General features: G+C 35.0%; 1 protein-coding gene across 1 annotated transcript in view; it reads left to right on the top strand.

The window, feature by feature from the left end:
• LOC148949371 (uncharacterized) overlaps window positions 1-26216 on the top strand; it is a 196019-nt gene extending 169803 nt beyond the window's left edge. The window contains exons 8-13 of the mRNA XM_089092936.1: window positions 4592-4783; window positions 12254-12433; window positions 15929-16110; window positions 16770-16982; window positions 19394-19549; window positions 25623-26216. Coding sequence (XP_088949062.1) covers window positions 4592-4783; window positions 12254-12433; window positions 15929-16110; window positions 16770-16982; window positions 19394-19549; window positions 25623-25746 — 1047 coding nt within the window. The 3' untranslated portion in view covers window positions 25747-26216. The remainder of the gene's footprint in view (window positions 1-4591; window positions 4784-12253; window positions 12434-15928; window positions 16111-16769; window positions 16983-19393; window positions 19550-25622) is intronic.

Below are 26216 nucleotides of genomic sequence, written 5' to 3'. Positions count from 1 at the left end.
CAATAACTTTCGAGTATTAAAAAGTGCACTAGCCCTTTGAATTTCCAATCGAATGAGCCTTTTTTGAAGTTTCTACGACAACGCCTTCTTTATAAATCTTATATGCCCCCAGGGCATAACTTAAAACGATTGCCCCGAGGGTTGTGGGGGAGTGTCTTCCTAAAAAATATTTTCTATCTGGAAATCAACTACGCTGAACAAAATGGTTATCTCAAAATTTTGATTGGATGTGTTTGGGGAAATTATGGGCGTGGGGGGGGCTAGTTGCCCTCCAATCACTTTCGACTATTAAAAAGAGCAATAGCCCTTTGAATTTCCATTCGAACGAGCCCTTTTTGAAGTTTCTGTGGCAACGCCTTCTATAAAAACCTTATATGCCCCCATGGCATAACTTACAGCCTTTGCCCTGAGGGCTGTAGGGGAGTGTCCTCCTCAAAAAAATATTTTCTATGTGGAAATCAAATACGGTGAACAAAATAGATCTCTCAAAATTTTCGTTGGATGTGTTTGGAGGAATGATGGGTGTGGGGGGGGGGGGGGGGTTGTTGCCCTTCAATCACTTTCGACTATTGAAAAAGGTACTAGCCCTGCGAATTTCCAATCGAATGAGCCTGTTTTGAAGTTTCTACGACATTGCTTTCTATAAAAACCTTATATGCCTCCAGGGCATAACTTAAAACCCTTGCCCTGAGGGTTGTGGGGAGTGTCCTCCTCAAAAAAAAATTTTCTATCTGTAATCAACTACGCTGAACAAAATGGCTATCTCAAAATTTTGATTGGATGTGTTTGGGGAAATTATGGGCATGGAATGGGAGGCTGGTTGCCCCCAAACACTGTTGACTATTAAAAAGTGCACTAGTTGTTTGAATTTCCAATCGAATGAGCCTTTTTTGAAGTTTCTACGACATTGCTTTCTATAAAAACCTTATATACCCCCAGGGCATAACTTAAAACCCTTGCGTTGATGGTTGTGGGGGAGTGTCCTCCTCAAAAATATATTTTCTGTGGGGTAATCAACTACGCTGAACAAAATGGCTATCTCAAAGTTTTGATTGGATGTGTTTGGGGGAATGATGGGCTTTGGGGGGGGGGGGGGTTTGTTGCCCTTCAATCACTTTCGACTATTAAAAAAGGTACTAGCCCTTCGAATTTCCAATCGAATGAGCCTGTTTTGAAGTTTCTACGACAACGCCTTCATTAAAAACCTTATATGCCCCCAGGGCATAACTTAAAACCCTTGCCCTGAGGGTTGCGGGGAGTTTCCTCCTCAAAAAAATATTTTCAATGTGGAAATCAACTCCGCTGAACAAAATGGCTATCTCAAAATTTTGATTGGATGTGTTTGGAAGAATGATGGGCGTGGGGGGGTTCTAGTTGCCCTCCAATCACTTTCGACAATTCAAAAGGTAACTAGCCCTTTGAATTTCCAATCGAATGAGCCTTTTTTGAAGTTTCTACGACAACGCCTTCTATAAAAACCTTATTTGCCCCCAGGGCATAACTTATAATCCTTGCCCTGAGGGTTGTGAGGGTTGTGCTAGTTGCCCTCCAATCACTTTCGACTATTAAAAAGGCCACTAGAACTCTCAATTTCCAATCGAATGAGCCTCTTTTGAAGTTTCTACGACGAACCGTTCCATAAGAAGTGCCCGGCTCTAAAGGAAAAAAAATAATACATAGTACATTGTGCCAACATCGTTCTTATATGCCCTCAGGGCATAACTTAAAACCCTTGCCCCGAGGGTTGTGGGGGACTGTCCTCCTCAAAAACATATTTTCTATCTGGAAGTCAACTACGCTGAACAAAATGGCTATCTCAAAATTTTGAATGGATGTGTTTGGGGGAATGATTGGCGTGGGAGGGGGGCTAGTTGCCCTCCAATCACTTTCGACTATTAAAAAGGGCACTAGCAACTCCAATTTCCAATCGAATGAGCCCTTTTCGAAGTTTCTACGACAACTCCTTCGATACGAAGTGCCCGGCTGAAGAAAAAAAAGCACATTGTGCCCACATCGTTCTTTACTTAGGCAGCGCTAGCGCGCTGCCTATGATATTTTCAAGTCTAATTTTATGTTTCTTTCAGGTCTGATTTTATTTAGGTAGTAAAAAAACGAATCTTAACAATAAATACGACAAATCTACCCACATCCGTGCTACAATCTGGTCCCCTTTAATTACTTCATTTTGCCTTTTGAGCCTAATTTTATCTTTCTTTGGAGAAAGACTTCAATTTACTTAAATGCTAATGAAAGGGAATCTTAGCGATACTGTGATAGATCTGCCCATACCCTTACTACAGTACAATCACCTTTTATTTATTTATAATTCCTTCCAAGCCTTATTTTTTCTTTCTTTCGAGTTCTATTTTATTTCAATAGTAATGAAACGAATCCTAGCAACAAGCGAGAGAAATTTGCGTCCTTACATTTTCTTTGGACCCTAATTTTATGTATCGTTTAAATCTTTCTTTTTAATACCAATGAAAGTGAATAAAGCATGAAACACTTTTAAATAAAAATTTCAGGGTAAGTCGACTGACCATTAAGACCTAAGTGAGGAAAACTGGTTTTGGAGGAAAAATTTGGCGCTAATAATTCTTAGCTTGGAAAATTCGATTTTTTTGGCTAATCTGTTTAAAAATTATAGGACATGTAGACAAGGTCAATGGATCCTATAGTAAGACAAAAATTAAGGGGAAAAAATCGGATTGTGCTGGTTCATGGCTTATTTTCTCAATACAGCAAAACAGAACTCTTGCCTATAAATATGCTTGACATTCATTTATTTAAGCCTAGAAACAGCTAAACCAAAGCAAAATATAAAAAACTTTTAATAGAAGGTAAGGTTAAGAATTATATCTATTCTAAAGCGTCTAGAGTGGTTTGAGACACATAGACAACGAAAAACACGCAAACTTTCAGTTCATATGAATAAAGATCCGCTCCCCCATCCATCCCCAATTTCACAGTGAAGACATTTACGACTTTTACGACTGACCAGATATTTTGACCCAAAATAAAACAAAATAAAAATTTTGCCCCAAATTTAAATTACAATCCAACATTTTAGTATTTAAGCGGAAAAACTGAAAAAAGTTTTCAATTATTCCTATATTAACCATAATAAAACTATGTAGGGTAACTAGGGCAAAAAATCTGATTGTGCTGGTTCATGGCTTATTTTCTCAATACAGCAAAACAGAACTCTTGCCTATAAATATGCTTGATATTCATTTATTTAAGCCTAGAAACAGCTAAACCAAAGCAAAATATAAAAAACTTTTAATAGAAGGTAAGGTTAAGAATTATATCTATTCTAAAGCGTCTAGAGTGGTTTGAGACACTTAGACAACGAAAAACACGCAAACTTTCAGTTCATATGAATAAAAATCCGCTCCCCCATCCATCCCCAATTTCACAGTGAAGACATTTACGACTTTTACGACTGACCAGATATTTTGACCCAAAATAAAACAAAATAAAAATTTTGCCCCAAATTTAAATTACAATCCAACATTTTAGTATTTAAGCGGAAAAAATGAAAAAAGTTTTCAATTATTCCTATATTAACCATAATAAAACTATGTAGGGTAACTAGGGCAATAGTGTTTTCTCCTAATAAATTTTTTAAAATATTTTTCAAAAGAGGAAGCTTTTCAATGAAATGTAGAGACCCACATTAAAACTTAAACGAGTAGTAATGAAGTCATATAATACTTAAAACTTAAGAAGAATGTGCAGATTTGGCTAATAATCAATTAATGGGGCCCAAAACAAACAGAAACTAAGATGAATCATCTCATCGACCAATAAAGACAGCAGATACTCTTATGGATAAATTGATGAATCTTAAAAAGAACTGAAATTAAACTGAAAGATCAGGTCAAACTTCAAACAAATAGAAATTGCCACAAATAAGAATTGGGCTACCGCTACCCTTATAATTTTTACTATGGTCAAGATTTTATTTTTGTTGTTAGTGTTTTGACAAATAATACCCACTATTCAAAGCGTATGTGTTTTCAGTAAAACCCGAATGTTACTTTAAGCTTTGTAGAGTGTTTAAGGGGGGAGAGCTTACCTTTTATCTGTACTAGCTCTGATTTCATTCTGCTTGCGTTGTTTATGATGTTGTGACAAACAAATAACAAAGTGCTGGCAACACAAATCGTCTTGAATCAAAAGCTCAAATGATCCTCTGGCTTCTAGAGGGTTTAGTGGGATAGTAACATTACTTTTATTCGTGGTAATTTCCGTTCATTTGAGTTTGACTTGATTATTCAGTTTCATTCATGTTCCTATTTAGATTCATCTATTAATCCATTGGGGTAAATTAAATCTTTATATCTGAGGAGGTGATTCATTTTAGTTCCTATTCGTTTTGAGTTTCCTTAATTCAGTAATAGTAATTTCTGTTCGTTTTTATTTTGAATTTTTACATGACTCTATTTCTGCCTGTTGACTGTTTCAGTATGGGTTTTTACATTTCTCTTAAAACTTCCGCAATACTTATAATTTTAATAGCTTTTGAAAAAAAAACATCAGTGAAATTTACCCTTCACCAACTTTATCTTTAATTCCGTTTTTTAAGGCAAAACAACTTCGTTGTGAGGAGCGACGTCAACATATTGCAGAACAAAGGAAACAAGAAGCTGCAGAAAATGCTAAGCGTTACGCAATCGCTTTGGAGAACTATCAGCTGTTTAGAGAGGAATTGATCAGCCTACTTAAAGAAAAAGAAGAAAGAGCTGAAAGGCTGGCTCAAGAAATGAAGCAATGGAAGGTAAGCGTTGAATTCTGACAACACAAGATCATTGGAATATTTGGAATATTTACAAAGATGGGTATAAAACTAAAACTTATAATTTTTCAATCAATTAAAATCACACATTTATGCAGGAGCAAGTATTAGGGAAATTTTTGAGCTAGGATGTGGATTTGTTACTCACCAGAAAGCAGTGACAACGATTCTTCAGCATTAAGCCTGCTAAGCTTAGAAAGTAAATTCATGTTGCTAGTCAATACATAGTTGGGTTTTCGACTATTTTCAACATATTTTCGACTATTTTGAACAAAATGGCTATCTTAAAATTTTGAACGGGTGACTTTGGGAAAAAATCAGCGTGGAAGGGGGCCTAGTTGTCCTCCAATTTTTTGGTCACTTAAAAAGGGTACTAGAACTTTCATTTCCGTTCGAATAAGCCATCTCACGATATTCCAGGACTATTTGATCGATACAATCACCCCTGGGAAAAAAACAACAAAAAAACAAATAAACACGCATCCGTGATCTTTCTTCTGGCAAAAAAAAAATACAAAATTTCACTTTTTTGCAGATAGGAGCTTCAAACCTCGCAGGGTTTTCTGGTACGCTGAATCTGATGGTCTTATTTTCATTGAGATTTTAGCACTTTTAAGGGATGTTTCCTCCTTTTTTTTTATAAAATAAGGCGCCTTTTTCAGGCTTGTAACTTTTGATTGGTAAAGTTAAACTTGATGGAACTTATATATTTGAAATCACCATAAGAATACGATTCTTTTGATGTATCTACTGGTATCAAAATTGCGTTTTTTAGAGTTTCGGTTACTATTGAGCCGGGTCGCTCCCTACTTACAATTCGTTACCACGAACTGTTTGACTTAGTGAATAGCGATGGGTCCCCTATTTATCTGTTTATACATATTTATATGCTAAAATATGCGGAAGTCATGAAAGTCAAGAATACGTGAAAATAAAATACAAGGTTTGCCCAAGTTCATCGAAGTTCAAGGCTTTTTGGAGTGGGAAAGTGTGGAGGTAGATGCTTCAAAAGACTAAAATGTCATTTACGGAATATTGCCTGGATTACGCATAGAAGGGGCAAAATATAAGAAAAATCGCAAAAGAAACATGAGATTTCTGGGGTAATAGGGGAGGGCAGATTTCATGCACATCTTTTATATAGTTTTCGACCAATTTGCTTCATAATTTCTACTTGATTGCATTTTGGCTCTATTTAACTAAAATGATCGCCTTGGGACAAAACAACACTGCGTTGAGACGCGATATCTTGCATGACGTAAAAAAGAGATTCTTCAATTTCCAATCAAACGAGCCACCTCACGATTATTTATGACTTTTCATTAAGCACGATTACCTCTGAAAAAAGAAAGAAAGAAAGGAAACAACAGTTATACTACGCAGGTGAAAATGTGATTTCCCTCAGTTTTCATGATGGGGACATATAAAACTCTAGTTAAGGGTGTCAAACCATTTTAGCTTGATTGGCTGTCTTACAATGGGCGTACCCTTGCATTTCGGTCTCTTTTTGCAAAAATTGATGGTGTTGACATAGCTGGTAGAAAACCGCACTTTTCCGTAATGTAATCCATTTCTTACTCTAGATTTCACTAAACATTTTTATTTCCGTTTAAATAAGTCTTCTCCCTATGTTGTAAGACCACTGGTTCTAAGCGATTCCCCAAAGGGAAAAGAGAAAAACGGACAAATATCTGTGCTACCCACGCAAAAAAGTACTTGTCCCTGTTGTTGAAGGTGGGGGACTGTCAGTCTTATGTCAATGGTCTTCAACAAGTAGATTTCAAGGGAGTACTTTTACGTTGACTGGACGTCACTTTTGAAGGGTCTAGGGTTCTTTTAAAAGTTTTTCAATAAATTGGTTTCTACAATTAGGAACTGTTATCCTATTGAATCTGAATATGAGTTATTATTTCTGAATCATTTTTCATCTAAAAATGTTGTCTTCACCTGGCAGTTTCTTAGATAAGATAAAACTTTCGTTGTTATAGAGTAGATTTCGTAGCAACGGTGATTTTCTCGCCGAGATCAGAATGACTTTCAATCTTTGCTCATTCCACCTAATTTTTCTCTACCCTTTTAGCGGAATATAATTATTTAACAGAAAAAAGATTAATCTTCTCAAAGATGGATTTTAAACAAAGGCGGTAATTGGGAGGAAGAGGTATATTTACCCTTTCCCCCCGCTAGATTTCAAAATACCTTTTGTTTGTTATTTTCACTTAAAAATTCCTTTATTGGTATTTTCAATGAAAAAAAAAACAATGCTGCTCCTTAGATATTGAAAAATACGCCCCCATTTTTTTTAATTGGCGCCACTGTTTGAAGCCCTTATTACTTATACAAAACAACTCTTTGAAAAAGAAATATTTTTTTAACCACTAAAATATCTTTTTAATAAATGGTCCAATGAGTTGCATATTTTGTTGTATAAGCCAAACTATGAATCATATTTCTAATTACAATTCAGAAAAAGAGCCAAAAAAAGAGTCAAATAGAGCATTCAAGAGTTGATTGAGACGTGATTTTGCTTAATCTCAAGATTATTGCCTGTCCATCAACAAGTACATGCAGACACTCAAATATAAAACAGTGCAACGACGAAGCATTTGAACACAATCCAAAATTCAATGCTAATGAAAGATTAACATGATACTGAACTAGAAAATCAATTGCATGGAATTTTAGTGTGTGACTATGATTTTATAGTTTAAATATCCTTGACAAGAGGGGGAAAAAATTAAGCAGAAGAAAAAACGAAGATATTTTTAGACAGCGAAAAAACAAAAATGCAATGCAAATTTTTCGGCCGAGATCTCCGCTCAGCCGATCTCAGTGCACAGAAAGAAAAATAATAAAAGACCATAAAAAACAACCACTAAGATAAATAAAAATAAACCATAAGAACAACTACTAAAATGAAAATAGACCCTTTCATCACTACACGGAAAGGGTATTTTTATCAATAGAGAACCCCCTTTGAGGTCTTTTCCCTTCTTTTCTACAATTATACATATGTCCTATTATGTTTAAGAGGTAATTACTTGGCGAAAAAAAAAAAACTGTCGTCCTAATCCAACAATTGAGACAAATATGCACTTGAACAAGGCTTTTACCTTACCCATCTATCCAACTACCTAGGACCAAACAGTATAACCGAACCGTTAACCAAATAGAAATGTCAAAATCCATGCAAAGTCGTCATCAATAAATGTAAGTCGTTGTAAATTTACAAGCAAAACCACCTTAAATCTAGCAAAATATTTCCAAGTAGAACCTTCCATTTAGGGCTCATCAGAAGAAATACCACCTGCCTTAACGGGTTTCGAGGCTTTACTTTCTTTACCCGGCACGGTGGAGCCTCTACCATAAGATCTATATGGTAACCCTATGTCAGGTAAAACTTGTGAAATACATGCATACTAGTCAAGCTATGAAAAAATTACATACAAAAAGTGTTTCAATGTTTCCTTAATAAAATCCCAGAGGTCACTGACAGAGACCATTCTGGAACAAATGAAGACATTTCCAGATGTATCTTTTAGTGGTATCTGGAACCAATTACCAATTTAAAGATCCTCAAGCGTGTTTGAAAACCACTACAAACTCAAACTTCCAAAAAAGAAAAGCGTAAGAGAAATTATATTAAAATATCATTCAGTATTTGTTTATAATTTTTTGTATATTTACTTAAAAGTTCATGATACATAAAACTAAATTTTTTGAATAGTCAACTAATTTTTCTGGCAGAAAAACCTCTTAAGATCAGTTTTTCACTCAGCTTTTTATATCTATTTTAAAAATATGTGTAATTACTGCATATTTTTGCATACCTAGATAATTGGGAATAATAAGCCGAATAAGTAATATTTGAATGTATATTACTTTCAAGGAATGGAAAATTAATTACTTCAAAATTAAAATCATCCGTATTATTATATAATTTAAACACTAATTAATTATTATTTGAAATATTAATATTTAAATCTAAGAAATGGCCGGAGTGTCCCATCCCATAGCTAGGCTCAAGAATTAACTCTTGTGGATAAATATTTTTTGAAATCTCAATAAACTCTGCACGATTTATTACTAAGAGATCGTCCAGATATCTTTTATTATTTGAAAGGTTATATTTTACATTGCTTGGGCTATTTTTATTTATCATATATTCGTATTCTAATTGACTTAAAAACAGGTCTGCTATGAATGGACTCGCATTCCCACCCATAGGAATACCTACAGTTTGTTTATACAAATTCCCATTAAATCTTATAAATGTATTAAATAGAACAAATTCCAATAAATCGCATACCATATCCAAGCTATAACATCTTGAATTAATAGTACTTCTAAAGAAATTCGTCCATCGGGCGTTTTTTATTAAAAGTATCAATTTTCAAAAATGCGATATTAGACAAGAGAAAAGATTTCTTTGTCACCATTTTCAATTTTTCGAATACTAAATTTAGTGACAAATTTGTATACAGAGTAGTAGAATCAAATGAATCAACTCTTTTAGCTGAAACATTCGCCAAAGAATCTATCACTTGTAACGAGTTATTAACACTCCAATGTGGGTTAAAGTTAGAAAATTTTTTAATTCCGGAGCAATATGCTTTAAATTTATTTCTAATTTCTCCTAAAATTAAAGATAGGTCAGTAGCCGCAATTCTGGTTGGACACCTTGTTGCCCCAGCAATAAAACGTGGTTTTGGTGGATTCTTATGAAATTTTATCGTCCAATATAAGAAAGGAAACTGTTTATCACTATCATTTATTTTAATATTGAATTTTTTCAAAATTCTTTCTTCTATATTTTCAATTAAACTATTCTCCTCCATATGGGCCTTTTCGTATGTATTTGTTTTTTGTAACTCTTTGTATAAAATATCAAAAAAGATTTTATTAAAAATTATTGCAAAATTATTGCTAGCTTTATAAACTGGTACAATTATAAAATAATTATGTATATTAGAAATTGCTTGTTTCATAGTGGCATTATAAAATATTGAATTTTTCACAGAATCTGTTGGATTAATTCTATACATGCTATTTCTTACACTAGTCAAAATCAAATTTATCCAATTCTGAAATCTATCTTTAGTAATTTTCTCCTTCTTGCACCAATTATCAATAAATAAGTTTAAATCATTCTTATATGATTATACCCTTTATTTATTTTATTCAAAACAGGAGTCGCATAGGATTGTCTTTTGATGGCCCTTTTAAAGGTTATTTAATTTTAAATGTTTGGAATCAGCAAAAAAAGCAGTTTCTTTTGATATATTTATCGCTGCAAAAATTAAGATTTTTTAAATATCGGTTTCTGTTGACAAGGGTTGTTCTCTACCTTTCAAACTATGAAAAAAAGGATCATTGGAAAACGGGATTTATCTGCCAGAACGACGTTTGACTCGTTTCTTCGTTTTTTTGCAAAGAACCTTACTTATATAAACTGTTATAATATTGCCAATTTAAAAAATATAAAATTTAAAAAATATATCCTTCATATTTAAGCCAGTCTTTTCCAACTAATTGATCGACTACTTGGATATCAAGGTTGTTGTTTTACTTCCGTTTGGTGTTCCGTTTGGTTCCGTTTATGGTGAAAGGAATAATTTACTAAAATTGTTGCTGATGCTGCCACTGTTAACACAATCTTAAATATAAAGGCAATTTGTGTTACATCTACTTTATTTTTTGTCGGTCTGACATGGCATTACCCTTTCTTTTTAATGTGTCAAAACGTAGGTTCTTAGTAACGTTGCTTAATATTTCTAGTTGTCTTTCTCTGATTATTGGATTTTTATCTAGTTGTATCTCTCAGAGTTTTATTTCGTTTTTCAGTTTTTTCTCTCTTTCTCTTCCCTTTTTATCTTTCTCTCCTTTTCTCTCTCCCTACTTGCCTCTCTCTCTTTCTCCCTCCCTATGTCTATTTTTCTCCCTCTCTTTCTCTCCCTCTCTCTTTCTCTCTCTGGATGAATAATAAAGAATCAGAAGAAATACATCCTCTCTTGGAATGCCCTCCCCTCCTCTCCCTCCCTCCCTCCCTCTCTCTCTCTGTCTATGAACGAATAACAAAAATCATCCAGAAGAAAAAAAAAATTCAAACGAAGAAAACTTTCAACCAGAGAACAGGAAAAGACTAATATAAAAGCAGATATTTTTTCAAAGATAATGAAAAAGTCAAGTAATATTGAAGAAAAAATATACACAGAAAATAGCGAAAATTCGACCCACCCTAGGCCTATTAATGTAAAGCGAAATTTGATTAATTTGTTTTAATTCAATTAAACTATTTCGTCCCTTATTTTAATGTGCTAAAAAGTGCTCTGAATCTCTTAAAGTTAAACTATCATGAATGGGTGTTATAAAATTACCCTTGTATCTCCGTTTAAAGTCAGAGCCTTATTTATCTACTTTTTTCTGCTTCAGTTTCTGCCTTACAGGATTTTAGTAAACAATTCTTTGTGAAGACTGAATTTACCCCATCAGAAGAGACAAAATGACTTGGTTATTGAAAGTCTTTTTGATAAGTCTTTTTGTCTAGCAGGCCTTCGGGCTTTTTAACAGCAGACTTTTTTTTAACAAAGCTTATCTTAAGACCTGCTGTAGAAATTTCTTGGAAAATGACGCCAGTATTTCAACATAAATTAGGCCTTCTGTTGCATATATGGGCCAAAGTCACTTCGTAATTAAACAGGCAGTGAAATGTTTCCTGCCATGGATCTATGTTGTTTAATTTTTACTCTTTACTGTTAGATTCAAACTGACATAAAATATGGGTGGTCATCTCTGAGATACAAATAAACATATTGAAGCAATCTAAACTGTTTTGAGTTTTTTATTTCTTGGATTTTAAAGAAAGATGCCCAGAAAACATTTTCTGGCATCTCTCATCTACATTAAAGCGTTTAGTTATTCTGGTGGCAGGCACAGCTTGTCAAAGTCGAACTTAAACTGTATTTTACTTAATATTTAGCTTTCGATATCTTTTACAGATATATTTTATTGAGTTTTCAATATAAGTAGACGAGAGAGTAAAATAGTATAAGATACCCCTTTTCATAGAATTGTTTGAATGATTCAGCCTAAAGCAAAATTTGGAAAGATTAATTCACCATTTTCTTGTTTTCAATCCTCTTCGTCTTAGAAAATCCTTTAATAACCCTTCCTTTGATGCTTGCACCTACAGGAACCCATGAGTATATCTAATTAAAATAGCATTGTGTCGGTTTATCTAGTTTCAATTTTTTTTCCTTAGCGTTGCTCCCTATTTTTAAAGTTTGTACCACAAGCTTTCTAATATGTATTTATATTATAACTAATATTTGATTATATTAGTATAAAACTCGATAAGGAATTATGAGGTGCCGCCTGTAATGTAGTCCAATAAATAACTTAATTTGTCAATTTCCTGAACGTTTTTTTGACTTAAGATTTTTTTGTTTACAGATTGAAAAGCTAGGTGAGCGCCACCAACGTTGGTTACTTCGACAAGAGCAAGTTCAATCTGCAAGAAGTGAATTGGCAGATATGGAATGTAACTCTAGATCATTAGTACTTAAGAAACTAGAAGAAAGACTTCAGCAAGCAGAAGAAAGAAAGAAGAACTTGGAAGAAGAACATAAAAGGGTAAAGTATCTGAAATATCTCCATTGACTGATGTTTGAACAACTAGAAGGTTGGGCGCAAAGAATAATAGGTTTTACAGCTTCTTATGTTGAAAAAACTCGGAATTCTGGAGATAAAGATGCGAATTTATTTGACATCTAAAATCAAATAAAAAATCATTATCAATACAAAAAAAAGAGATCAATAAAATGGCAAGTGCAGTTGTATTGTTTTGTGAAGAAGTATTAATCTTGAAAAGTCAGGAAATTTCTTATATATTTTGCGACAGAAAAACAATTACTGTTTTGGACGACCAAAAGGATATTTATTTTTGTTTATCTATATTTGTTTTATGCAAAACTTAACATTCTTAGAAAAATCCTGAATTTCTTACGAAATCTACCAAAGAAAAAATATAGCTATAATATATTGGATGATTGTCATGTAAAGTAGCTGACATTTCTGGGTGGTTCCTACTATTAGTCTTGTCTTAATTTTGCTTTTCTTCTTTTCCTTTTAAGATAAAGTAGATACAATTTAAAAAATTAAGAAAAAACTACTTGTCTGCTGTTATTTTGATAGTCTTGACACTTGTGGTTTCTTTAGATTTATCGTCGCTTTTACCCACTCCCCGAGTGAAAATTTGAGGTTCCCTTAACACCAAAACTTCCTCTGAAAGTTTCAAGCCGATTTCCTAATCTGCTCCAAAGATATTGCGGATTTTTTTTTTTTTTTGGGGGGGGGGCTAAGCAAGAAATTTTTTCTTGCTGATTTTTTTTCTTGCATCCAGCAAGAAAACCATTTTAAGAAAACCTTATAGTTTGTCTTTTATAATAGTGCGAACCAAGATTAGAATTTTGGAATCTACAGTGATTAGTGGTCAAGTAAGGCTCTGAAACTTGAGCACATTGAAAGACAGAGGAGTATATATATTAGAAGTTTTCCAAAAGAATTGCTAACTGATTCTTTTGGGTACTCGTCTGACTGGCCGATTTTTAAGCTGTAAGCTGTACAGAATGTGGTTCTAGCCCACTTTCTGAGGCTATAATCAGATAAATTTTGAAATGACTTGGATACGTTCTGCGGTAAAGGGATGAAGATTGACTGAAAAGGTCATCCTTTTCAGTCAACCACCTAGGGTAAAACGAAAAGCAGGCCGTGAATGGGATGGGAAAAGGTCGTAAGGAAGGATTTAATGGAAACATGAACTTCTTTGGAGGGAGTATAGAGAAGAATTTAGATAGATTAGGATGGAAGAGGAGTGTGTGTAGAAGAGTTTACATCAGGGGGCTTGGTGCTGCAGTGAGTTGTTAGTAGTATTATTAGTAATCATAGTTAATGATTGTGTTCCCAAAGAAATTAAACCTTATAAATGAATTACTTTGTGAACAGTAAGGAGTAACCTATGCTTAAGTTATCACGATTGCATCGCTCATTCTTTAATAACAATGTAAACAACCTTAATGACGAATTAATTGCTAATTATTCTCATCTTTATTAGTAGTCAGAAAACAGGTTTGTCTCTAAACTTCTTCCACGTAAAATAAGAGACAGTAACAAGTAAGAAGAGGTTTTGAATTGTGTTGTTAGATCATATAAGATGCTCTTTTGATGTTCGACGAGACTTGATTTAAAATTGACAATTTGTTCTCAGTACAAACACAAAGAACAAAAAAAAAAACTCCTGAAAATCATAAACTAAAAACAATGCGGAAATAAAAAGGAAACAATCAAGAAAAGAATAAGTATAGTGAACTTATATTCCAATAATGGACTTAAAAATTCCGATTCCCTATTTTATTTTTATTCACAAACTGGTTATCCGTAACTGATTTCTGCTTGATAAACAATTAGTGTCGAAAAAGCTTTCCACAAAATGAATTCCCAGGTTTGAATAACCTTTCAATATATAATGCTCTTATTTAGTAGTTACCCTTTCACCATAGCTTAGGAGGACCTACTGTATTTTCTTCTGTTTTTAATTTGTTGCTCCTACTTTATTGCTCGTTTTGTTTTTAATTTTTCCTTTGGACCCCGTCTGCATATCTTTCACTTTTTATTTACTTTGGCACTCTGAGGAAGGTCGAGCAAAGGACCCAACTAGAATATCTGTGTATTTATCCTTCCTTTTCTTCACTGGCTGAAAATATCCTTGTTTTTTCTTCTTCACAATTTGCTTCGTTTTTTCAGGCACAGCTAGTGTAATCTTAGAAGTTATTTAAGAGCAAAAATAGTTATTTTGGGCCATATATAAATCACACCCTCGTTGACATCGTAAAACTGTAGGAATTTGGGCATAAAGTGGGCACAAGGCCTCTCGGAACCCCTCCCTCTCGCTGTCAGTTTTTTAGCAGGAGATCAGGCATGTTGAGCAATGTTTGAAGAGGAAGAAAGTAATAATGTTCCATCTGTCTGATCGGAGGCACAAGTGGGCCCTTTTTACCTGCCATTAGCAGCTTTTCAGCAGAAAGATGAAGAGGTCTTTTTTTCACCGACTGGGCTTCAGATTCATCGAGCAAACCTCGGGTCAGTTGCATAGAAGAATGATGATTTTCAGGATCATATGTACCTTTTCTGACCTCGAATCAACTCGAAATTTGAGGGGAAATTAATCTTTAAGCCAAAATAACAGAGGGGATGGATTTTTAAAGGCCACCATCCCTTCTGAGTGCCACATTTGGTAGTAGGATAGCTACAGCTGAGCAGACATTTTTAAAAAGTTTTAGGCCGTTGAGCTTTACATTCCAGAGGCTAACAGGCCCAAAACGTTCATTGATCGGCGTCTATCCTAGCGAATTACTTGCAAGAAAGAATTGTAAAGCTTATTGTTCTTCAGAGAGAGGGACTAATACTTGTGTTTATAGTTTGTTCGTTTCCGCTACGTTCTAGGGTAGGGAAAATTTGTCCTTATGCAAGCAGCTGCGCAAATATTATAAATAATGATTCAAAGCCGTGACGCAGTTCTGCAATTTATTTCGCAATTACTTTATGATTAAAATTGAATCACTTTATGTTTATCAGAAAATGGATAGGAAACAATTATTTGGTGTTTCAGTAATTTTTGGGCAAAGAAACGTCAACTTAGTTTAAACATGCTTTAAATTTAGAAATAACGACGTAGAATCTGTTAAGTTTCATGTTTTTGGACAAAGCAATAAAGCATAGCTTGTACACACGGCACAATTTGAAACTAACAACATTGATTGGATGTGACGAAATAGAAAATAGACTTGGAATTAAGAACACACTTAATCTGAGACTGTCTTTCAGGAATATGTTCAATATTTTTTTCAGAGAAAGATTATTTCCAACTATGATAATTAATCGATAGCAGAAATACAAAATCAAAGTACTGCTTACGCAGCACTTGTTACTCTTGCAACGTAAATCTAATTAGCTTTGATGCTCATTTTCAGACATACAAAGAAAACTGCTGCTGATGTTAGGAGTAGAAATAGCTGGTGGCTGTTTAGTGTGAAATATGTCATGACAAATAAAAACCTATATTCTTTTTAGCGTCTGCTTTTGGCTAATCAGCAAGATGAATCTCGCTTCCAAGAGCGAAGGAAACAAATAGAAGAACAAATTGAAGCCTCCCTGACTGAACTGAAAGAGTCTTTAAAAGAAAAGCAAAAAAAGGTTACCCAGCATTATTCACACCAATTAGGATTTAAAGAACAAGAGTTGGGCCAAAGAAGGTAAGATTAACATAAAATGAAATCAATAAAAAAAGTCCAATAATTGTATTGTTGTACCGTGAGCTATGAGTCTGACTTATTATCTTTTTCTTTCAATTTTGAAATATTCAAGTAAATAGAGTATAAGCTTTGCTACTTATCAGGCGTGTACACAGAGAAGGGGACCCTCTAAAATCCTAAATTTTCTTGAATCCTGGGAACATCTTATTCAGCTTATTGAATAATCTTTCTTATTATACCCCTCCCCCCTAAAAAAAACATGTATTCTACATACGTGCCTGTTACTTCACTTGTACATCCCAGTATTTTTATGTTGAGAATAGAAGTATAAAGATTATTACCATCTATCGGACAAAGAAAATTTTCAACCTAAATAAAAATAATCTTTTTTTTATAATAGAAAACGTGGATGTTGCGTTTTTTCCGATATTAAAACAAAAGAAAGTATTTCAGGTAAAGGGAAAGCCTGATTTTGCACATGAAGGGAAGCTTATGGAAAAATTAAAGCATAACTGTCTATGTGAATTTATGGCATAATTGTTATGTAAAATTGGTTACTTATATTTTTTAGGATTCTAAGTTTTTTTTTATTTTGATATATACAACGAAATCTTTTAATTATAAGTGCCAACATAAATTCATAATTTTTTTTTTTATAGACAGAAACAGCATGAAAAATTGATGAGAGCTCAGGAGTTTCTCGCAGAGCTAAAGGATGGAATGGAGAAATGGCGACAACATGTTGCAGATATCCAAGAGACAACTACAAGACGAGCCCAGCAATCAGCTGCAGAGCAAATTGCTCGCAGGAAGAAAATCCTTGAAGAAGACAGAAATGCAAAAGAACTGGCACACAAACAGAAAATGAAACAGTAGGTTAAATATTTCCATTAGCGTGAATATACACGTCTATCATTCCTTAAGTATTTTGATTACCCAAGCTCTGATTATACGAAGAAATAAAAACTATGCTGCAAAGATCCTCCATTCTATGTCTGTCGTTCTTATCATTTTCTTAAATTTCTGGAAATTCAATTTTGTTCACAGGAAAATTGATTTACTTTGAAATGCTCCTTTCAAAGGTCAGTGGTATTTTTGTTATAGCCAGGTCGAACACCCTTCATAATTTGATGGGAAAAAATTAGGATTTTGGCCTCTTTGAAAGAAAATCTCTGAAGGGTTCTAATATAGAACACACATACAACTTAACAAGTTTCTATGGGTAAGCTTTGTAAAAGGTTCATTATCAGGAACTAGTTTCACGAGACGGTTCTTTTCCACCTAGAATGGCAATATATAAAACAATAAAATAGAAACTTGGACTATAACTTAGAACATATCTTTAGCTGCTTTATCAGAAATAAAGACTATACTGTCCGAATTATTGCCCCTTTAGGCGTAACCTTGTGAGACGACAAATGTCTCCATATTCTTTGTTCAGAGAAATTAATAGATTGGATAACGAACAACTCCGTGATTACTGGGATGCTTTGTTTACTAACCAATGCCATCTTGAGTTGTATCCTTCAGACTTGCTATATCATCTAGATCTGACATTTCTCTGCATGATTATTTTACAAGACCTTGTACTTACTTTTTGACAGAGTACAGTAGTGACACAGAAACAGCATTTAACATTGATTTTGTGGGGCAGGGCTTATGGAATTTCTTCCATAATATAGTGTTAGGAGATAGTGTTAGGAGACAATGATAGTGTCAGGAGACAGAGCCCATACTTAAAAAAAAATTATAGCTTGAAAAATAGTTTTCGTTGGATGGGAAATCAGTGTTTGGCGATGAAAGGTAATTTCTTTGTTTATTATTATTTAATTCTTTATATTTTTTTCATTTCATTATATTATTTATGTTTAGTTAAAAATTAATATTAAAGTATTATTGTTGCTAATCAATATGATATATTTTTAATTTTCTTGCCTTTTTTAGTGAGTTTACGTATTTTGAAAATTCTTGTACTTATTTTTTTCTCATCATGATTGATTTAAAAGTTGTTACATAGTTGTGTTGCAGTTGTAGCCACGTAGTGTCCAGCAGATGTTTTGTCTTTTCATGGAAAATCAGGAGCTTGGACAGCCTGCTCTCAGACCACACTGCCTTAAGGCATTACCGTCAAAAATGCGTCGTATATATGGGGAGATGAGACCATTTAAGCATACCACAATTAATTCAACATTTCATCTGCTGAGAGCGGTTTTGCCGAATGTTTTTCTAAAATTCCCAGAAAAACGAGTTTGAAAATGTTGAAGTTTGTATCTCAAAATCGGCTGTAGCCATAGCGCTGCCGTCTAACAGAAATGTCAATTAGACCATTCAAAAGAGAATTTTTTTTTTTGTAACTCAGTCTCGACAAAAACTGTTATCTTCGGCAAAACGGCTCTCAGCCGACGATTTCTTTTGCAATTAGAAGACAGAGAAGAGTTTGCCATCTTCATTGGAAATTCATTTACACGAGGGAAGATTAAAGAAGAAATCCACATCTGAAGACTTTGAATGAGCCCTGTTTCTGAACACTCTCAGAAAAATCTAGTGAATGACCCGGAAGTTAGTTATTTCGTTTTGTATAAATATTTCAGTTTTAATTTTAACACTTTAGTATTTCTACTGATTATGATCGAAATATATAGGATTTTGTACCTGTTTTCACTGTCTCAATAAATGGACTTATCCCCATTTGAATGTTTATTTGTTCGTCATAGAAAGGCAGTGTGGTTTGGGAAAAAGATACCTAATTTAAAATATTGCGTCGAAAAAAAGTTAAATATCTAACTTTTGATTAATTAGTTATTCCATGTAAAAATTAAAAAACTTAGAGAAATGAACGAGAATTTGTTGCCAACATACTCGACTAGTCGTCACTAATAAAATCAATTGCAAATATCAAAGGAACAAGATTATAAAAGAGAAAATAGCCTACCATGAAATGGAGAAAAAGCAAAGATTAAACTGAACTTCACCACAAAAGCAATAAAATAAGCTTGTATAGGATAGAATAAAACTATATTGTTAGTTTCTTATGGGTTTAAACATTGGGACAGTATATTTACCGGCCATGTAACGGAGTAAAATACTTCACTGAAATTGATCAATCATTCTGTCCAAATGGTTCCAAACAATATATATCAATAAGCCTCAGATACAACTACTGTACAACGAAAAGTTAGAAATGTTATTAAATATGACAGTAAACAATGAAAAAAGTAAGGAAAATCCCAAGTATTGCTCAAAGCTATCTCTAGCATTTTCTATCTAATATTTCTTGCTTTAGGCTTAAAGCCGAGGAAAAAGGAAGAGAAAAAGCCATACGGGAGCAACTCAACGCGAAAGAGAAAAGGGTTAGCGACTTAGTCAGTACACGAGATAGAATGATTGAGCAAGGTCGTCAAGTTGCTATTACGACCGCTACAATAAGAGATCATTTAAAGTAAGTGAATAAATGTATTAGTTAAAGATGAATCAAAGTACAGAAGTGTATATACAGAAATATAAACATATATAAATTTCTTTCTTTTTAAGTTGTAGTCGCTACCAGTGACCAGGCCCTGAAAAATTTTTGCACACTTTAAGGGCCTGTTTAAATGGCTTCAAATTAAATTAAGGACTTAGTGTAAGGTGCCCATAATAAATGTATCTAGTCAATATCTTGAAAATTGAACATCAAAACAGAACTGTTTTCTTTCTACTGTTAATCTGCCTAAGAGAGAGAGAGAGAGAGAGAGAGAGAGAGAGAGAGATACAGAGAGAGAGAGAGAGAGAGAGAGAGAGAGAGAGAGAGAGAGAGAGAGAGAGAGAGAGAGAGAGAGAGAGAGAGAGAGAGAGAGAGAGAGAGAGAGAGAGAGAGAGAGAGAGAGAGAGAGGAAGAGAGAGAGAGAAAGAAAGAGAGAGAGAGAGAGAGAAAGAGAGGGAGATACAGAGAGAGAGAGAGAAAGAGAGAGAGAGTGTGGGAGAGAGAGAGAGAGAGAGAGAGAGAGAGAGAGAGAGAGAGAGAGAGAGAGAGAGAGAGAGAGAGAGAGAGAGAGAGAGAGAGAGAGAGAGAGAGAGAGAGAGAGAGAGAGAGAGAGAGAGAGAGAGAGAGAGAGAGAGAGAGAGAGAGAGAGAGAGAGAGAGAGAGAGAGAGAGAGAGAGAGAGAGAGAGAGAGAGAGAGAGAGAGAGAGAGAGAGAGAGAGAGAGAGAGAGAGAGAGAGAGAGAGAGAGAGAGAGAGAGAGAGAGAGAGAGAGAGAGAGAGAGAGAGAGAGAGAGAGAGAGAGAGAGAGAGAGAGAGAGAGAAAGAAAGAGAAAGAGAGAGAAAGAAAGAGAAAGAGAAAGAAAGAAAGAGAGGGAGATACAGAGAGAGAGAGAGAGAGAGAGAGAGAGAAAGCGAGAGAGCGTGTGGGGGATAATAGCATGAATTTTAAGGCCCCTAAACTAAACCCCCTTCCTTTTCAGAGGTTACTGGAAGAGAGTTTAGATATCAAATGATAGCACTAAAAAATATTCCATGTTTAAGACCAGGGAAGAAGCAGTTTACTTCTCCATATTTTTCTCCCTAGAAAAACGAGATATTTTGCCTTACATTTCCATACAATCTACATGAAAAAAACATAGCGCAGCATCAAATTGTTATTTTTTATTTCAGATAAGGATACATATAATATCTTTTACACTACCAAGAACACATAAAAAAGTTTAATTAAGTGTCATCTCCAACACTTCATCGCACGTAGCGTTTGCCTTCGTCTTGAAGCCACCGACAGCTTTCGGTATGCTGAAAGTGGATGAAGTTTCATCTTCCTTTTTCAACCAGTAATTGACTCGAATAAGTGAGACTAGTGTGAACTCCTCGACAATATGTCGGATGTCTGTTCTGATTAATTTCGGGAGACTAAACAAAAGCTCAGCTGGTACATTGCTAAAAGGTAAAGAGAATATCCATGATATGCACTTTCGCAATTCCGAGTACTTGATTTCGCCACTGTAAGTCTTCAGACTAAATATCTTCATCCATTACTGCTAAACTGACAGTTCTTCAACTTCGACATCTCCAAAATGAAGCTCAGAAACATCAGTCATTGCCTGTGACCTCCATTCTATGTCTGTTTTCTGGAGGCAACACTATTCTCTTAGAACAGGAAATCTCACAAATAGTGGCCTTCGAGAGTTTTGCTTCAAATTTCTTGCATTCCTTAGTTCAACCAAAGCCAAAATGTCATAAATTTTTTCTTCAAACTTGAAACGGTCTTGGATCTGCTTGATTAGGACTATATAGTTTTTCCGCCAAGACTGGTAAAAGAGATCAATATTATCACTTGGCTCTTGAGCATCTACGAGTTCTTGCATGGAATCGGTTGAATCTATTCCCATATATGTTTGGTCTAAAGGCAGGTACTCACTTGAAAGGTAAGGATCCAGTTCGGTAAACAAACCAACACTGCGAATATAGTCCAGTTTCTTGAAGTTAGACACAACATCATTCACAAGTTTGCTGGAACTTGCTTTTAGGGAGTGAAGAAGTGGAAGCTCAGATAGAAAAACTGTGTTGAATTCGTTAGAGAGGCCGAGAGGGTAGTCCATAAATTCAAGGTGTGGCTTAGTCAACTTACTTTGTAATGTTGAGAAGATAAGGTTATTGGTTGCAGTTGGGTCATCAAACGTGGTTACTATGAAGTACTGAGTAAGAGCAACCCGACGATCAATAAGCCTCTTTATGCAGGACTGAAGGGACAACCATCGGATCTGTCCTGGTGTACAGAATTGAGAGTGCTTTGCAGTGAAAGAACTCCTGAAATTCAGCATACTTACCATCTCAACTGAAAGCAATTCTGGAAAAGTGGGCATAGATATTTCGCGCCATGTCTTCTAGTGTATTTGGAAGTGACAAGCCTGTATAGGATGAACATAAGTGAATAAGATGGCATGAGCATTTCACATTCAAATGGGGCACCATAGCTTTCATTTGCATTGAAACAGATCTATGGGCTCCAAAATCACGTTAGTAGTGTCTGCATAAAATCCAACAATATTTGGCCAGGGAATCGAGTTTTTTTCAATGACTTGTTTGATGCAGTTAGTCAGAACCTCAGCCGACCCATCTCTACATTTAACCATGTCGAATATTTCGACATAAAGGTTTAGATCTTTCTCATTAAAAAAACACTACAATGATAGCTAGTTGTTTATCGTTAGTACAATCAGTGTTCTCATCAATTATCACGGAGAAAAAAGCAGTTTTGAGTAACTCGACTAACTGGTTGTGTAGTACCAAAGAAAAACTATGTCGCAAAATATTTGTAGCTTTCTGTTTACCCAGAGTGACCCCTGCTAGGTCCTGGTCTTATGGAAATAATTTTCTTAGAAGAAGGATCAAGCCGTCTGCAAGACGTAATGGCAGATTATGTTCTTCCGAAAATATGCAGATGCGCTGTTCAATTTCTTTGGAATTACTGACTGCAGTCACAAGTTTTTCAATGCTGCCACGGCTAACCTTTGTTTCAATTTCATTTCTTGCTTTTATATGCTGCTTGGTCAGAGCATCCCTGGTCAACTCTGATTTCCCCCAATATTCATATTTCAAACAGAACCTACGGTATGGTACATAAGTATTTTTCTTTGACTTGTTTGACACTATTTTATCTATCCAATTTTTAAACATTGGTAACTGAAGCAACTAGTGAACAAACTTTTGGTCGAATTTTTTCTTTTGGGATTTCCTAAAATCATTAATCCTTACTTTACCCCAGATTTCGCTTTATCCCTAGATTCAAAATAAGTGTCCCTTAAAGAAGTGATTTCTCCCTAAAATAGGGTAGTCTCCCTAGAAGTGGAAGCCCTGGTTGCATGGGAGTACAGTAAATACAAGTTTACCAACTGATTAGAATTTAAGACTTCTTAGATAAAAACCATCTAGTAGTGTCAAGGGTGAATTTAAAGCTGAAATATCGGAAGGGTAACTATCTCCCGGGAAGTTATGATGTTGGTAGACTCCAGGATGAGAATTTGAGAGAAACTTTCCTGGAACAGTTGAATACTAAACTTGAGAGTTTAAAATTTGATAATGTGGAAGATGGTTGGAATAATTTTATAGATTATGAGCAAGCCTTCGATTCTGTTGATAGAAGAGCTTTAGTAAAGGTTTTATCCTTGTATGGTAAACCAGACAAATACATTAAAATGATTAGTGCTAAGTACGAGAATAACACTGCTGCGGTTAAGGTAGGAAATGAAGTTAGCAGCTGGTTTTGTATTAATTGAAGAGTTAAGCAGGATTGTGTTCTATCCCCCTTTACATGGATTATTTTGATGGAATTTGTCTTTAGGAGCACAGGAAAGGCAATGGGACAACACGGAATAAAACGGGGAAGATAAATTTTCCCGGACTTAGATCATGATAATGTTAAGCATCCTAGAGGAAAGTGCGAGCAAAATGAATGAGCTTTTAGAGGTGCTGCAAGTTCTGGTTGCTAGAATAGATTAAAAAATGATTGTTGAGAAGACTAAGTCGCTATGGCTAGGAATAAATGAAGATGGAAAGGTGACATCGGATAACGAAAAGATTGATCAGGTGGCCAGCTTCACTTACCTTGGTAGTATTATTGCTAAAGAAGGTGGGAGCAGTGAAGATGTTAAAAGTAGAATAGCCAAGGCTCAGGTTTTTTTTCACAGTTAAAAAAAGTTTGGAAGAATAGGAAGATAAGTCTGTAAACCTGGGTTAGAATATTAGAGGCTACAGTGATGACAGTGGTCAAATGTGGCTCTGAAGCATGGACGCTCCGAAAAGCGGATGAAGATTTGCTAGATGTTTTCCAGAGAAATTGCTTAAGGATTGTTCTGGGTACCCGGCTGACTGACCGTATTTCAAACAATAGGCTATACGATGAATGTGGTTCAATACCGCTCTGTAGGGCTATAATGAAAGAAAGGTTGAGGTGGCTAGGGCACGTTGTGTGGATGAAGGATGACAGATTGCCGAAGATTGTTCTTTTCGGCCAACCATCTAGGGCTAAGCGGAAAGCAGGTCGTCCTCGTTTGGGGTGGGAGGACGTCATAAAGGAATATTTAAAGGAAATGGGAACTTCGTGGGCGGGTGTAAAAAGGGAGGCTTTGAATAGATTGGGGTGGAGGAGGAGCGTGCGTAGCTGTGTTGGCCTCAGGCGGCTTGGTGCTGCGGTGAGTTGTTACTAGTAGTAGTAGATAAGAAGATGAAATTTCTGAGCGAACATTATCCAAGAATAGCCTGTATATTTCATCTTACGCGAGCCTATTTTTCCAGATAGGCTACATTTCAAATATACGAAACTTAAAAGTACCCCCAAATGGAATTCTGAAGACAAATTCATTTGTAGGGGCTATGGGGTAGCTCCCCCACTGTGGGATACCTCTAAGTAGCTCCCTTCTTATTTTTCCCCATTCAAAACATTAGCATGAAAAACAATAATTCTACTGTGGCGAAACATGTTCCTTTCTCCACTATTCTTTTTCTGTTTAACATAGCTGCTTTGAATGCCACAGCATTAGGTAGTAAGTTGAGACTACAATAAATGATGATTAATTAATCATCAATCATCTTAATTATGTTATATGAATGTATCCTATAGTTTCGATCTAAATTTTTGCATATAATCCCCGTCTATGGTCCAAATGAGCTTAGTACTCGTGTACTTACGGTAGAACACGCATAACAAGCTTCCACGGCAGCTATACGCTGAAGTACAGTTATAAGAAACGTGTGCACGCTAAATTGTATTACTCCCTGGCTGAGCCCCACACGCTCAATATTTCACCAATATGAGATTCCCTTTCTGAAACCGAAAGTTGCAGATTTTTTGGGATTTTGTCGTGTGTCCAAGTTTCTGCCAAGTTTCCTGTCGTTTTGTAGGAATACTCTAATTTTGCACAAATATTCTGTTCCCAATCTTTTAGACGTCATGAATTATGGAGAGCTATACGTTTCAAACGAATATGAATGGTTAGGGTAATTTTATACCATTTATCAGTATTTACGACAGTTATTTGGATAAATTCTGTGCTGTGGATTGTTAAGAATTTGTTTTTTCTTTATATTTTTCACTTCGTTTCTCTTTTCTTTTGCCTTACTCTACTTCTTTTTGCACGTTTGTAAGTGGACAAAAATAAACTTATCTTATATATCCATTTAGCAATAAGGCGAATAGAAAGGTTGTATTTTTATAATAATGGTTTTAATTGCGTTAAATAAAATTAAAAAGGTTGATATTTATGAGAATACAGTTGACAGAACCCTGACATATATCCTTGGACTCTTGAGGTTCCATGGACCGAGCCTGTTTAATGAAGGCCTGCTCAAAAATTCCGAACTGTTAAATGCAGACAAACCTTATGGATTTTTTTTTTTTTTTTTTTTTTTTTTTTTTTTAGGAAGACAGTCTAAAATTGTATTGGAAGAACTAGGTGAACATTAACAATTTTGAGGCAGGCTATCCTGGATACACGCTAGTCTAGTATGGGCATATTAAGAGTAGCATATTCTTTTTCTTCTTTCAGGCAAGAATTATGTCTCGATACATTCGATCGTAGAGCTGCGCGTGTTATCATGGAGAATAAAGTCACCCAAAAATGTCCTGTTGTATCTTCGCCTGTAAATGAATCAACACTTTTTCTTGGATAGCAGGAGTTCCCCGCATTTGCATAGGAGCCAATCAGATTAATGGTATATCAAAGAAAATGGCGATATATCCAGAGATAGACCATTAAATAAAAAATGTATTTCCACTGCACCCCATACTGCTCAAAACCTTGCTTCTCATTATCTTCAACCCCTCTTCACATTGTGAACACGTGATGAGAATATTCCCCAGTTTTGTACTACCAAAGTGTAATACCTCTTCTTTTTCTGCGCAGCCGTTGGTCTATTTCCTCTCCCCGCATTGTGCGTTTTGTATCAACAAAACTGAACGAATGCTTATTAAAAAGATGATGATTCAGTGAAATGAATCCCCCTTCCCCCGAGTTTTAAATATTGATGTTTTTAGTGTCTTAATCTAACCGGAGAAAGTCTTCACAGTGATTACTTGCTCACAAGTTATATGATATTTGTTGCGTACATATTGCACTGAATAAACGGATATTAGTGTGATA

This window comes from Artemia sp. Qi Xiang Cuo, chromosome 8 (assembly GCF_049724085.1).
Source record: "Artemia sp. Qi Xiang Cuo chromosome 8, ASM4972408v1, whole genome shotgun sequence".
Classification (NCBI taxonomy): domain Eukaryota; kingdom Metazoa; phylum Arthropoda; class Branchiopoda; order Anostraca; family Artemiidae; genus Artemia; species Artemia sp. Qi Xiang Cuo.
Note: the sequence above shows the minus strand (reverse complement) of the source record. Positions and strands in the feature narration are given on the sequence as shown.